This window comes from Vespa crabro, chromosome 13 (assembly GCF_910589235.1).
Source record: "Vespa crabro chromosome 13, iyVesCrab1.2, whole genome shotgun sequence".
Taxonomy (NCBI): Eukaryota; Metazoa; Arthropoda; class Insecta; order Hymenoptera; family Vespidae; genus Vespa; species Vespa crabro.
Window position 1 is genome coordinate 276429 of NC_060967.1, and position 15490 is coordinate 291918.

A 15490-nucleotide genomic window follows, 5' to 3' on the forward strand; every position below is an offset into this window, starting at 1 on the left:
CCAACCTTTGCGAACGTTTTTAAGATTACGAACCGTTCATTTTAGGAGGGAGTTCATAGCATAGCGATCACGGTGACGATAAAAGCTGAAGAGTTGAGATTTGAAAGGAACGAGAGCGTCCATTTTCAGGCTCTTGGCGTACGAATATCTAATTTAATGTGCATCCATCAAGTAAGCGTATATTATTTTTGATTTCATTAAACTCTTTTGATCTTTTTAATATATTTATATATTACCAAAGAACAAGAGAGGCAGAGAGGAAGAGGGAGAGAAAGAGATATAGAGATTAGATCTCTAGATTAGTGTTAATACGAGTATACATATTTTCATGAGAAAGTATACCAACGCTGTTACTGAATCACAATTTTGAGTTTCTTCTTCCATATTGATCGATTTTTTACAAGTTGATATTGTACTAACGCTCTTGGGAAAGAATTCAAACGCCTTTTCTAATAATCGATACAATATTATTTTTATTATCATACGATTCGTTGTTGGTCATACGTGGTATTTTCAACAAATGTTTAACGTGTTAGGTTAGGACTAACTAAATAGTCGAGAAACCCGCGTGGTTGAAACATTCCCGTATTTCCGGTTATTCCTAAACGAATATTGTGAATTTTCTATCAAGATTTTTCTGTACTTTCTTTCTCTCTTTTTCTTTTTTTTTTTTTTCTTTTTTTTTTTTTACTTTTACAGTAAACTGAACACTACTTAAACTTTTTATATATTATCCGTGTTTTATTTTCAATAAAAACTTTATCCATCCGTTTTTAATATAAAATTTTTGTAAAACAAGGTTTTGGAATATTTTCAAATTTGAATTAATTATTTAAAGTCGGAGACATACTACGCCCTTCGATATCATTTTGTGATGTATTTAAAGAAAATGAAAATGTTTGCATTGTTTATTATTTTTGTAATTAGAGTATTTCCAAAGTTGTTCAACCCGAATGGAGAGTCAATTGAGTTCATCAAAACTAGAAAACGTATCAATGATTGGATCCTCTGAAATTTTTCATTTGTCCGAGGTACCAGAGATATCAGAAGTATTGGAATCCAGGGGTCTCAGTCCATTAACTTCGTCTCTGGATCAAACCCTTACATTGCAGGCAGAGAATATGACTATCGAAGAAGAATTGTGGTATAAAGAATTTTCTTGATACATTATCAGCCAGGAAATAATTGAATAAATACTAACGCCAAGTCCTCATTTTGAATAGGACAGAAGCAAGTAGCCCTGCATCCGATTGCGCTATCCCACTTCCACCTCCGCCCGAATTAAATGACTTCAGAGATGTTGATTTTAGAGATACAAACACAGATTCAAATGTCGAGTCTGGAGCGTTAGTACAATATGGTCCATTTTTCCCACCTTCTGGAACGCCGACATTGAATAATCTTTTTGCAGAAGCTGGAGATGTTCAGGATGATACCACAATGGGTAAGAAAATATTCGTGAAGGTGATATTTAATGGTAAAAAGAGGAAGATTTAAAATCAATCAAATCACTTTATATAGGTCCTCTACCTGCCCATACAGAGATAGTAGTCCTGTCTGCTGGAGTATGCGGTCTTCGTAATCTAGGAAATACCTGCTTTATGGCCGCGGGATTACAATGTTTAACTGCTACGCCACCGGTTCTTCATCATTTTTTGAATTTAGAAGAGAAAGGAGAAAAATTGCCGCCCCCTGGATCTTTAATGGCACACTTTAGCGTACTTCTTTGTAAAATGTGGTCAGGCAAATACAGTGTATTAAAGCCAACAGAGTTTAAACAGACGTTAGGTGTGTATCATTCCCAATTCAAGGATTACAGACAGGTAAGCTTGTGACAGTCATAAAATCATTTGCATTTACGATATCTAAAAGACTTATCGACAACTCGAGGATCCCGGAAGCAATTAACAACGGTTGTCGTTGGCAGCACGACTGCCAAGAGTTCCTTGCGCTACTGTTAGACTCTCTGCACGAGCAAATGAATACGGCAAAATCATCTAAGAATTGCCACGTTCCAGTAACTATGTCAACTGCCAAATCATCCTTTAATCTAATTGAACATTCAAATGGAAAGAACGTTTCCTCAGCCACTGCCACTAGGAATTCCAGTGATTTCTTAGAACCATACAACTGTTTAGCACCTTTAGATTCTCCTAATAGTCCAAACATTACAATGGCTGGATCTTTAAGAGGTATATAATACCAAATGTATATTTTTTAATATCCTTACCTTCAGATATCTAATACTAATAAAGGCAACATTTAGCTTTCTACATTTATTATTTTAGATTTCAACTCACCGGTATGTGAGTTGGATAGTACCGCAAATTCTCCAAGAAATTCACCTTTAAATGATGACGATGACGAAGAAACATTAGATTCGGATGAAATGATGATGGGTACAAAAACTGGATCCTTTATACATAATGAAGTTAACGAAGGAACCTCTGATGCGTGTTCCTTAATGTTAAATACTTGGAACAAATTATATAAAAATGCTTCAGAACTTCATGGATTGTATGATATTCATAAGGAAGCAAAAACTAGTAATGCCAATTTTCTTGTAACGCAGCAAGAGTGCAATAATGAAATTCATTATGATTCGCAAAAATTTCCAAAAGAAAATGTTCGTAGAATGCCTTTAGATAATTCTAATCTGATGGAGAATCATGATTTTGACAATAAAAGTGTTAGTATCAAGCGTATTAAAGAAGTTAACATACAGAAAAGCAATTGCGAAGTAGATTGTGTTTCAAGTTGTTCTGATTTAGAGTATGATAGAGATTTAGAAAAGTGTAACGTAAAGCGAATGAGATTGGATGACCAAGAGAAAAACCTTAAACGTGATGGATTAGGTGGTACGATGCAATGTTTACATACCCTACAACAGACTGCTGAAAATGGATCGGTTGTTCCGCAAGATGAGCTTGAGGCAGATAAACATTGGGCTAAGCATTTACGATGTAATAATAGCATTATAGTAGATACTTTTCAAGGCCAATTTAAAAGCACAGTAAGTAAATATTATTATTATTATTAAATAATAATAATATGATTTGTAAAAATGACGGAACTTACGTTGGGGTGGCACTAAGTACAATCGGCTGTCACCGTGAAAAGTCTCCAAGATGAAACTACAGCAGATCCTTCTTGCTCTGGGAAGCATGAGAGACAAGTCTCATACTGCTGTTACAGATCACACGCTGTATCACCGCACACATATTGGTCGATCAGTATTGGATATTTCGAGTAATTTTTTTTATATGTTTACAGGTCATATGCGCTGTCTGTAAACATGTCTCGGTAACGTATGAACCATTCATGTATCTTTCGGTCCCGTTACCTCGCGCGATGGAAAAGCAATTGACTGTAACATATGTCCCAGCATATGGTGCTCGACCTGTAAGATGTGTAGTTTCATTGAATAAACAATCCCGTGTAGGCAAATTAAAGGAGGAATTATTGCATACACTTGAGAAGGACACGATCTCATTATCAAATATTGCACTGGCTGAGGTTCTTGAAAATCACATAGCAAAAGTTTTGGTGAGTGTTAAAACGTCCCAGAATGATATTTATTTCGAAAATAAAATTTTACAAAATAAATTACTACTGTAGTATTTTACAAAGCGAAAGAAAATCTTTTCGAAGCACTCTGCTATATATATAAATAAATAATGGAGGAAAAAGAAGACGGTATTTTGATTAATATCAATAACCGTTGATACTATCCTCCAATAAAAATTTTATGAAAGAACATTCTCATAGTGTGGAAACTTAACTATGAGGCTACATTCCATAGTACAAAATCAAAATCACTTCTAACTCGATATTTGTTAAATTATCTAAATTGACAATTAATTTCAATCATTATTTATTATACATTTAAGAATGACGATACACTGTTGAGACACGTCAATGATACAAATCGATCTATATATGCATTTGAATTGACGGATCCTCCTGATGCATGTACCACCATATCTGACAGCGGTGGAGATCGTTTAACAGAGGCTGAATCTTGTCAAAGAAGTACAGTTGCGAATGAAGCTATCCATTGTACAATATGTTTCGACGAATCAGACGTTGATATGAGAAAGCATGGAGAAAACAATTGCACCTTCGTCATATGTGACACATGCATAGAAGTGAGTATTCTATACAATATTATTTGATTCTTCATTTAATTTAACTAAAAGTATAATTATTTCACTTGTTTTATCTTAGAGCATAATAATACCAAAGGCCATAAATATAAATCAATATGAAATTTCATCATAAATAGCGTTTCCTGCTTTTTTTTTTTTTTTCCCCCCTTTTTCTCTTCTTTTATTCTTTAACCCGATGATGAATTTGGCAGCATCAATCTAGCAGAAGAGGTTCACATTCAGGGTATTTAATTACCAGTATTAAACCTCGGGAAGGTCTGAGATAAGGTCTATTAACGTTCTAGCAGGATGACATCTTAAAGATGTGTATAGGAACTAGAAATAGCTTTGTGTTATCAAATAAGCCGGGGAAGTTTCAATTGAAACAGAGGTAACTGGAAACACGAAGATGGAAACCTATATGATCTGCTTTTTAAGTCCAATCTGCAAGCTGGTTTATTTTTATTCCAGAACTCAATTCAGACTAGTCTGATACTGCCACATACTGAGGGTTTTCTTCATTTTTCCTTTTTTACAATTAGTTGTTTGTTCCCTTCAATCGACAGATAAAATATATTGTTAATTCAACAACTCTTGTTTACTTTAGAAATTCAAGGAAAAGCTCATTGTTAGAGTTAAAAGTAATTGAAATGACAATTGCAGAGTATGCACTGTTTATATATGATCAAGATTTTTTCCAATTATCATTTCCTTTTATGTTTGCCTTAAAATGGTCTATGATGTGTTCCCTGTTCCTGTACTTAATATTGAAGTTACATAAGTGAGTTCTTCATAATTCACCTGCACTCGATTAATCCAAAAAATCTTAGTCAAACTGATGCAATAATTTAACTGAATATCTTTTGTATAATATAATCATCGTGCGTCCTATATTGATACTAATTAATTTACAGGTTTTTCCATTTACATAATTATAAAGTTATTATTGTGTTATATGTTTATGTATAATATACATACATACATGTGTGTGTGTGTGTATATATATATGTGTATATATATGTATATATATAAGTATATATATAAAAATTGAGAAAGCAGTTACGTGTATTGACCAACAGAGTTACTCCAAAACTCAAGTGGACTCAAATAAGTGCCCAGTATGTAATACCTATATAACAGCTTTTACCAAAGTGGATCACACCGGTCGACCAAGACCTGTTGTTCGAATTTTGAATGTTCCTTTGGTATTAAGACACGATACTACGTACGAAGCATCAAACAACCTCAAAAGTACAAATCTATTTGGCCACCCATACTTAATTAGATTACCGTCGAGAGTAAATGCTAAAGACTTGTACGATGTTGTCAAGAAGAATGTACCACAAGAAGGACATTATACTGTTCATTTTGTTGATGGGAAGGTGAGGATTTAAACTTAAACTTTTTTCTAGGTATATAATAATGGCAAGACAGAAAAAAAAATCCATAAATTCACGAATATTACATTGAGTATTTGTTTTTCTTTATAGGGTCACCACTGTTCTCGGTGTATGTATAATAATCCTTGTAAAGGTTGCAACGTCCCAGAGTCCGGTATAGTAACTCTACAGAATAGCGATAACCTTGCTGTTCGTTATACCGAACACGTTCCTAAAATCGCATGCCCAATCGATCATGGTAGTATTACTAAACAACATGATCCTTTATCATTGTATGAGTGCTTACAAGCATTTAGTCAAAGGTAACATCATCGCAATAATTAATTTAAAGGAATTAATAAAGGATGTTATAATACCCTTTTTCTTCTATCCATTTGTAAATAGCGAAACTTTAGACGAACACAATCCTTGGTTTTGTCCAAAATGTGAACGAAATCAATGTGCTACGAAGACTCTTACAGTTCACAGGTATCCCAAGTTCCTTATAGTATATTTAAAACGGTAAGTAAAATATTATACTCAGCATGCATACGTAAATTAAAATATCCAAGATAGTATTTCCTAACTCATTGCAGATTCGTATTTTACGAGTGTACAAGTTTAAAGCTGGATGATAAAGTTACATTCCCCTTGGTTAATCTTAGTGTAGGTCGTCATTTATATGACCTTTATGCCTGTGTCTGTCATTTTGGAGGTATGTGTAGTATTTCCGTACTCAAGACGATAAGGTAATAAATAAATTGCTGCTTTAAAATTCATAAGTAAAAAAATTTCAGGTGTATCGGCAGGGCATTATACCGCATATGCAAAAAATCCTCATACTGACGTATGGTATTATTATAACGACGAAGTTACTAGTAAACAAATACCACAGGAGGAGGATTTTAGTAACGCGTACATATTATTTTACAGTCGGCAAGGTGTCAATTTAAAATCATTCAATTTATAACCGCTAAAGTACCTAACCGGTTGGTATAAATCGCCGGTCAGGCAAACAATGAAAGAGCAAAAGCATTTTCAATTGAGCGTCATTCGTTCAGTGCTCTTCTCGAAACTATTTCTAGCTCGTCGACGCTCGTTTTTATGATCTATTACATTCATTCTTTCTGGTAATTTTTTTTTTCTCACGTCTCTCGTCGTTGTTATTCTTCCTTCGAAATCTTAAATTGACGTCTCTCTTGATTTTTTTCTTAACATACGATATTACGAACAAAAAATAATTCATATGGAATAAAATTCATCGAGAAAAATTGAAAATCTGAGAGAGAGAGAGAGAAAGAAATGGATGTTTCTCCAAACTTATTGTATCTTTGATACAAGCATGCATTAAACGTGGTATCAATTTACTTTTTCAAAGGTCTGAGCATATTTATACTGCACAGTCTGTAAATGTATATCGAATTTGTACAGTAGTTAATTAATGTATATATTATGAAAAAGCATAATTTATTAGCGAATAAAACATGAAGGTTCTAACAACGTAGGCGTATATTCTTTTAATTAATTTTTTCATTTTAATTTTAATTTTTAATTAAGGTATTTTGTTTTTCTTTTATATTATTATTTTTATTTTTATTGTAAAATTTCTTATCTCAGAGCGAGAAATGCATTTATGTAAGAAAGAAGAAAAAAAGAGGAATTTTTTTCTTTTTTAGGCGCAAGAAAATATACACACACACACACACATATATATATACTTTTTCCATTTTAATTTTATCGTTATACAGTTAGACGTTTCTGATATTATATAGGCGTATTCATAAAATTCCAATTATTTTTTCTTTTTCTTCTTGTGTTTCTTTTTGTCTCTATCGGTTCTTCGAATTTTTATAATCGGAGATGGAGGTACCGTTGGTAAAGGTAAATAATTTCGTGGTAATTTAAACTCGAGTTCAAGGGCCTTTTTTAAATCGTCATTGGGAGTTATTTGTCTTATCGATTTTAATAAAAACATTTTTTCGTCTGGAGCCTTCGGAGGTGGTTCTTCATTAGGGATTATGTTCATTCTGGTACAACCTTCTCGACATTTTTTTCCTAAAATAAAAATAACGATTCTTTTCATCATTCAGAATATATCCAAAATCATGAAGCTATATTTTATACCGTATGCATCCGCGCAATTGGTGTCAATGTTAGAAGACTCCTCGGCACGTTTAGAAACTTTAATGGATATACGAGTATCGCCAATTTCTTGCGAGACTTCGCTGTAAGGAGCCTCGGTATTGATGAACTCGTTCGTTGGATGATAACATCTTGTGCAAACACATTCGTTATTCATTTTTGATGAAAAAAAAACTCAATGATACAATTTGTTATATTTGTTGCTTTTTTTTTTCTTCTTCTTTTTTCCCTAAGAAAATTGCATTGTACTTTATGAGATTGCAATGTACACATTTAATTTACGCCATTTTGAAATGCTTGAATAACAAAGAAGATGGATAATGTTAATTATCCATCATAAAGTGAAAAGAAATTGAATTCATAAATTTATAAATATAGTTTCTTCCCTGTGAAAGTATAAATATTTCAAAAGAAAGTAAGTTAACTGAGAAATCGGCCTGTTTCGTCTTTTGTTTTTAGCGCCTTTCAACAATTTCAACTCTATGGCCTATTACACCATAATGCAATGTAATATGTAATGTTGGTTGGCCATTAATCACTTAATTGGCAATCGCTCATTGGCCGGCGATTTATCTCAGGAATGTCAACTTCGTTTTTAATGGCTAAGATATAGGAAGTCATAATAATCCTATCGATCGATAAAGTATTTAAAAATGCATTATTTTATTATACACTAGCAATGTCAATAATATGTGATCGTTCATTGGCTAGCGCCTTATCTCAAAAATGTTAACTTCGTTTTAGTAACTAAAATATATGTAGATCTTAAAAAATCCTAATTATCAATGAAGTAACAGGGAAACCCACAGTTCTTTCAATATCTGCGAAGAGGAAATGTATGTTAAAGTTTATAAATGATGTCGTTTGATTAATCGAAAAGTATTTAGTAATATAGAAACTGTGTATAATTGACGTACGATCATTGAGAATATTGATCCATTTATTGAGAACAATAAAATCATCAAATTTTGGATGAAATATATTTTTTTTATATAAAGGAAAATTTATTACAATAAAATATGGGTACATATTAATTTTATATTGATATTATTGGATAATGTAATAAAAAAAATGTTGTTATTTCATTAATATTTTTATTACAGGTAATTCACAACCTAACCAATACGATGTACCAAAAACTGCATACAAAAAGAATAAAGTAAAGGAAACATGTAAGACATCTGAAGACAATACTAAGTTAAGCACAAAGAATGTGAGAACTATGCATAAAAATCAGAGTTATGAGCCAGTAGAAACGAAGAAAAACGATAATTATAAAGTAGAAGATTTAAGTTATTCAAATCTATATAATAATACATATCCAAATAATCCACATCTATATAGTACACATCCATATAATATACAACATCCAAATAGTACGCATCCAAATAGTACATATCCAAATAATACATATTTAAAAAGTATACATCCAAATAATATATATCCAAAGCTGCAAAGTACATATTCAGATGGTAAGATGAAATATTCCACAATCGATTTATATTTATAACAATATACATTAGATGAGAATAAATTCTTATAAATAATAATTGGTTTAATCGGTGTCGAATATAGATTACCATATTTGCGATCATAATGTTTTATATTATCACAATTTCACTTAATTATAATCTTACTTGTTTATTTTATATCAGATACCAAACCGTCTTGTCCCACTAAGGAAGAATTATATGATAATAAACCTATAGGACAAACACAGAATGTATCGACTGAGAAAAAGGATAACATGAAGACTATGATTAAACCTCCACCAAATTTAGTAGACATAAAAAATTTCATGAAATCCTGGACCATATGGAAAGAACAGTTAATAATATTTTTGAATCTAATGGATGAAAACAAGGAAAAATATCATCTGTGGGGAAACTTTCTTTTGAATTTCATGGGTGTGGTCAGCCAGGAAATTCTTGATAAGTTAATATTTAATCCAAATGAAAATAAAAATAATTTCTCAGTATTAATTAATAAGTTTAATGCATATTATAAGTTCAATACAACTACTAAATCTGAGAATGAGAGCATCATGGATTATGTGGATAGATTGAAGGTACGTTTTAAATGAAATTACATGATGTAATTGCGACATCTATATATATGTATATATATATCTATATATATGGATATATATATACGTACACACACACACACACACACACACACACACGCACGCACACACGCACACGCACACACGCACACACATATATATAATAATTTACATTTTCAAGATCGATGCTGTTAAAAATATGAAAAATGTTGATTATATATTAAAAAAGAAATTGGCAAGCGATATAGAAAAGCAATGCAAAGAACGATTCATTGCATTAGCTAGTTGTAAATTGTCAGATTTCAATTTTGACAAAAAATTTACAGTTTTAACATTAGCAGAAATTGCTTTTTTATGGAATTTGTGCATTCAATCAAATTTTGACAAAAACAAAAATTGCAATTACTGCGGTAAGTTCCATTTAGAGGGACAATGTTTAGCGAAAGGTAAAGAATGCAACAAGTGCAAAAGAAGAAATCACTTTGCAAAATGTTGTCCTGGCCTGATGTATATTAATAATTGTGGTTTTTGCGGAGGCGATCATGGATTTAAGGGATGCCCTGCTTTTGGAGAAACATGCACTAAATGCTCCAAGCAGAATCATTTTTCATGGATGTGCTCTAAAGCGATGTTAATAAAAAATTGTCGATTTTGTGGCCTGAATCATATGATGGATAGAAACAAATGTCCAGCAAAGAATAGTACATGCTGCATTTGCAAAATTGTTGGTCATTATGAAGTAAAATGCCGCAGTAACAAGGCAAATAATAACGTAAAATAATAAGAAATTAAGTATTAAGTAAGATAAAAGATTTGATTATCTGTTTTTAATCAACATATATTTTATTTTACTACAACTATTATAAGCTTTTAACTACAACTATATAGGTTATATAAAGTTTTGGGACTATGTCAAATGTATTACTTATAAATTTAAACTCGTTATATACCTTGTTATACGCTGTATTAAATAAAGTTTGATAAAAAAAAAGAAATAAACAGATTGACAAATTTCCTTCGAATGATTGAAGAGATTTTTAATTTGGATAGATTTTCTTAACAAAAGAATATCGTATTTGACTTCACACCGTTCGTATATAATAATATAGACTCTGTAAAAAAAGAAAAATAAATGAAAGATTTATTTGCAAAATAAAACGAAGTATAATTAAAGTTAAAATAAAGTTAATGAAAATGAATACGTTAGAAGTAAATAAATGATATTTTTAATGGGACCTTCTTTAATATATAGACCACTCCTTGACCGACCGACCGACCGACCAACCGACCGACCGAATCGTTATCCTTAACCATCGAGCGGACCAGCAGGGGTATGTGGGCGTTTTGTTACGGTATTGGTACGCCGGCGCAGAACCTACGACGGCATAAAGAAAACGTAGGATCCGTGCTCCTCATAACGATTCGAACAGTATTCTGTGTAGGATCTTCCCGAATACGATCTCAATAATGCCACCTAAAACCAGTGGAAAAGCTATGAAAAAGGCTGGAAAAGCGCAAAAGAATATTAGTAAGACTGATAAAAAAAAGAAACGGAAGAGGAAAGAAAGTTATGCCATTTATATCTACAAAGTATTGAAGCAAGTACATCCGGATACTGGAATATCCAGTAAGGCTATGAGCATCATGAACAGCTTCGTTAACGATGTTTTCGAAAGAATAGCTGCTGAGGCGTCTAGACTGGCACATTACAACAAGCGATCGACGATTACATCACGGGAGATCCAAACCGCTGTCAGATTATTGTTACCCGGCGAATTAGCTAAGCACGCTGTAAGTGAAGGTACAAAGGCGGTTACCAAATACACTAGTTCCAAGTAATTATCATTTTTGTTTTATTTTTACTTCTCTTTTCCTATATCGGACCTTTTAACGTGCCCTTTTCCTTTTCGTTGAAATTTCTCGCACGCTTTCTTTTCACAAGAAAACTTTCATATTTTCACGACGTTTCTCCGAATTATTGATACAAATAATACAATATTTTTGTCTCGTCATTTTTCCATATTAATATTTACATGTATACATATATACACATCGTATATATGCGCACACGTATCATGGCACACGTATGCATGTGCATACATATATATATATATACATATATATATATATATATATATGTGTGTGTGTGTGTGTGTGTGTGTGTTATATTTATTTATTTCCTATTGTATCATGTCAAAGAGACCAATAAATGCTGCTATAGATGTGACTTTATAATATAATCTTAAGTACATTGTATGTAAAAGTTTAAAATAATTAGAGTGAAAAATGATAGTATTTGCTGAAGCTACAGTCAGAGAATTCAATAGAAAATTACAATGTTGTACTTCAAACATATTTCTAATCATTTTTAAAAATATGTTTTATACAAATTCAACAAAGTTTCTACTATTTTCAATAATTATTATATAGAGCATTATGATAAATAACTTCTTTGTCAAACAAATCTATTGGATAATGAATTGATAGATCATTAACATTGATGTAAATGACACAAGTGAAACTGTATTATTATTTTTTTCTTTTTTGCTTCTATGTACTAATATGTATATTATGTTATGCATTCCCATAATGCCATATAGACAAAGGAAACGGTGAAATAATTTCAATTTATATGCGATATATCATAGCGGATCGTTTCATATTTGAAATAGATATTTACATAAATATTATTACTTTCAAGTGTTATAACACATTATTATTTTTATTAAATCACTACTGTACCGTTATATCATGCATTAGCTTCAAAATAAAAATGAAAAATAATGGATGGTGGACTTTTAAATGATAGCTCGGCTCAATTAATCATTAGAGTCATTAAGTGAGTCTATAATGAAAAATGAAAATGAGCAGAATATTTTGATGTAACATAATCATACACGTGTATGTACATATATTGGACATATTAATTTGTATAACTAATTGCTTGATATAATAAAATTTGTAGAATTATTTCAAGTGTATGGATCATAAATATATCAATATTTCAAGCTGATTGGTCGAGTAATGGAATATACTACACTAGTACGTGAATGGTCGATTCTCTCAATGCGCGTCATATTGTGAAAATAGCGAGCTCTGGTGTTAGAGAGAAACAACAGCCGAGTCGTTTTAACAAAGGAGGAAAAGGGAGAATAACGAAATCAAGTCTTATTCTAAAAGAATCCATTGGAAAAGGTCAAGATATATAAGAGAGAGGACTATCGTTGAACGAGAAGATGGCCGAGAAAACTTCGTCTTCGCCGGTCGCAATAGCGGGCTCAGGTACTGGAAGTTCAGCGAATCAACAAACTAATACGAGTACGTCTACAACGAGGAAGAATACGGTACCGAAGGCTAAGAAGCCACGTAGCAAACCTACCCATCCACGTACACCGGATATGGTGACCGCAGCTATAAAGGCTTTGAAGGAACGTAATGGGTCATCTCTTCAAGCTATCAAAAAATATATGTCCACGACGTACAAACTCGACGTAGAGAAGCATGCACCTTTTATAAAGAAATATTTGAAGAGTGCAGTAGCATCCGGGACATTGGTACAGACTAAGGGAAAAGGTGCAGCAGGTTCTTTCAGATTGGCCTCGTTGAAAAGCGAAACGACCAAGTCCAAGTCTGAACAGTCGGGGACTAGTAAGAAGCAAGTAGCGAAGAAACGAGCGAATACGAAGAAAACAACGTCAACGAGTTCGAAAAAGACGAGTACCGTTGCGGTTCCTGCTACGGCAACGAGCATCGCAACGTCAGGAACAACAACGGCAACGACGGCAGCGGCAGCAGCAATAGCAGCGACGACGAATGTGGCGACACAGGCAACGACAACGACAACGTCAGGTAAAAAATCACCGGTGAAGAAAGCCGCGATAACAGCGGCGGTCAATGAAAAGCGTAAAACGGCGAAAGGTCCAGCTGCTAAACCACCGAAAGCTAAGAGCGCCGTTCACCAAGTACAAATTTGGTCGAAATCTAAAGTCACCGCCAAAGGGACGCCGAAAAAACAAGCAGTAAAAAAGTCAACGACGCCAGCTAAACCAAAGAAAGCAACTACGAAGAAGGTAGCAGCTAAGAAAAAGTGAGCCAATAATCTACGATCATCCACATCGGGATAAAGTTAAACTCGAACGGTCCATTTTAGGACCATCGTGCGTTCCTAATAAAACGCAAGGAAAAAAACCCGCAAGTTGATACTACGGTGCGATTTGTATTTTGAATATGGCGCCGTTCCCATTCAAAAGCCCGCCGGCGGAGTCGAAGACGCATCCAGTTTTGACGTTTCTATTGCGAAAGAACGAAATTTAATCTATGCCGAGAGACTTTTCTCTCGTAATCCATCCTTTTTCTTTACTTCTTTATGATTATCCTTTCCTTAGTAGACACAGTACTTTTCTTTTTCTCTTTTCGCAATCTGTCTTACGTTTTTTTTTTTTTTTTTCTTTTTATTGATAACTCGTCATTTGTCTCATTGTCAGAATTAAGTGAATTAATTCATATCAAATTTGCGGTAAATATCGATCTTGCTTGTAGTTGTTTTAGGTAACGGTAAGTCCTACTTATATATTATTATATATAGTTAGTAAAGTTAGATCATCATTAAGAAGAGCAAGGAGATATTGCACTTGGCGATCTTATTATTAATTTTTTTTGTTCTTCCCTAAACGCCTTTCTTTTTATTTCACTGTCCAACGTGTAAGTCAGAACAAGTTACGTTTCTTAATCGCCATTATTTTTGATTACATGATACACGAGATATTTATTTTCTTCTTTGTACTTTGCACAAAAGGAACAAAAAATAATTATAATACTGTCGCCTATTGTGAGAGTGACATACGAGAATTTATTTAATTTATTCGATATATATATATATATATATATATATATATATAAATTGTTAAATCTTTGTGTCTATCATTTATAGATTATATTTAGAGAGTTTATTAAAGGTTCTACTATAACAGTGATCTTTATTGTTTAATACTTTTACAACAATCTTATAATATTCGATTTATTTGGATGTATAGACATAACAATTATATGACAGACATATAATAGTCCCACATTTATAATCGTTAGTTATATAGAGTACCTGACGCACACGATAGAACAACATACTAATATCGAATAGAGAAAAGGCATTAAGCGTTACGCAAAGAAAAAACTTTCATATATCTCTAATTCCTTCTAATCAAAAATTTCTCCTTATTTAATAATAGCATACAGATAAGAATTTTCATTAGTATTTTCAACGAAGTTGTAATCGATTTAGTTTAAAAATAAAGATATCATCGATAAAACAATTGTAAGATACTTTAAATATAACGAAGAAAACAAAGATAGGATTTATAAGTCTTCATAATACTCAGAAGAGACGGCATTACAATTGATTTACGTAATACACGAAATCTAGATAAATAATACTGATTAATAATATTATTTATATAATTTGTAGATTTAAATCGTAAACACTTAGATATTAAAGAAACCTTATGGAATAAAACGATATTATAAAAGTTAATAAAAAGTGCCTGATAATTGAAGTATAAATAATTAAAATTGATATCCTGTCTGTCAACGTAGTCGAAATATAGGCACACGCACACGCACGTACACGACGAACGTATATATTGATCGCCATATTGTCGCTAAAACGTTCGAAATTTGAATAGGAACACATGATAATAGAGGAGGTAGTCCTTCTTATTACTCCACTCGGTCGGTATAGTGGACGCTGATCTTATTATTAC

The 15490-nt window shown here is 32.4% G+C and overlaps 5 protein-coding genes across 11 annotated transcripts; 4 read left to right on the forward strand and 1 right to left on the reverse strand.

Annotated features, from left to right (window-relative positions):
• Positions 1–23: 23 nt before the first annotated feature.
• On the forward strand, positions 24–7027 carry LOC124428759. 7 transcript variants are annotated; one of them, XM_046973211.1, is made up of 13 exons: positions 24–171; positions 928–1144; positions 1224–1444; positions 1522–1823; positions 1928–2192; positions 2289–3013; positions 3274–3546; positions 3891–4148; positions 5228–5530; positions 5639–5850; positions 5933–6049; positions 6124–6242; positions 6325–7027. In XM_046973211.1, exons 2-13 carry the CDS (start codon positions 954–956, stop codon positions 6495–6497), a joined length of 3159 nt encoding a protein of 1052 aa, XP_046829167.1. In that variant the 5' UTR covers positions 24–171; positions 928–953; the 3' UTR covers positions 6498–7027. The 7 variants fall into 7 exon arrangements, with proteins under 7 accessions (XP_046829167.1, XP_046829168.1, XP_046829169.1 ...); XM_046973212.1 differs by having other exon boundaries at positions 1543–1823; XM_046973213.1 differs by having other exon boundaries at positions 41–171; positions 1032–1144.
• Positions 7028–7233: 206 nt separating this feature from the next.
• On the reverse strand, positions 7234–8043 carry LOC124428764. Its single transcript, XM_046973231.1, has 2 exons — positions 7652–8043; positions 7234–7582 (listed from the first exon to the last, which is right to left on the reverse strand). The coding sequence occupies exons 1-2, from the start codon at positions 7824–7826 to the stop codon at positions 7320–7322; spliced, it is 438 nt and encodes a 145-aa protein (XP_046829187.1). The 5' UTR covers positions 7827–8043; the 3' UTR covers positions 7234–7319.
• Positions 8044–8323: 280 nt separating this feature from the next.
• LOC124428761 lies at positions 8324–10775 on the forward strand. The gene is made up of 4 exons (XM_046973229.1): positions 8324–8692; positions 8773–9141; positions 9325–9737; positions 9916–10775. Exons 1-4 carry the CDS (start codon positions 8689–8691, stop codon positions 10513–10515), a joined length of 1386 nt encoding a protein of 461 aa, XP_046829185.1. The 5' UTR covers positions 8324–8688; the 3' UTR covers positions 10516–10775.
• A 179-nt stretch (positions 10776–10954) lies between these two features.
• LOC124428765 (histone H2B) lies at positions 10955–11576 on the forward strand. Its single transcript, XM_046973232.1, has one exon. The coding sequence runs from the start codon at positions 11202–11204 to the stop codon at positions 11571–11573; it is 372 nt and encodes a 123-aa protein (XP_046829188.1). The 5' UTR covers positions 10955–11201; the 3' UTR covers positions 11574–11576.
• Positions 11577–11581: 5 nt separating this feature from the next.
• LOC124428762 (late histone H1-like) lies at positions 11582–15278 on the forward strand. Its single transcript, XM_046973230.1, has one exon. It carries the CDS (start codon positions 12971–12973, stop codon positions 13823–13825), a length of 855 nt encoding a protein of 284 aa, XP_046829186.1. The 5' UTR covers positions 11582–12970; the 3' UTR covers positions 13826–15278.
• The last annotated feature ends 212 nt before the right edge of the window (positions 15279–15490 follow it).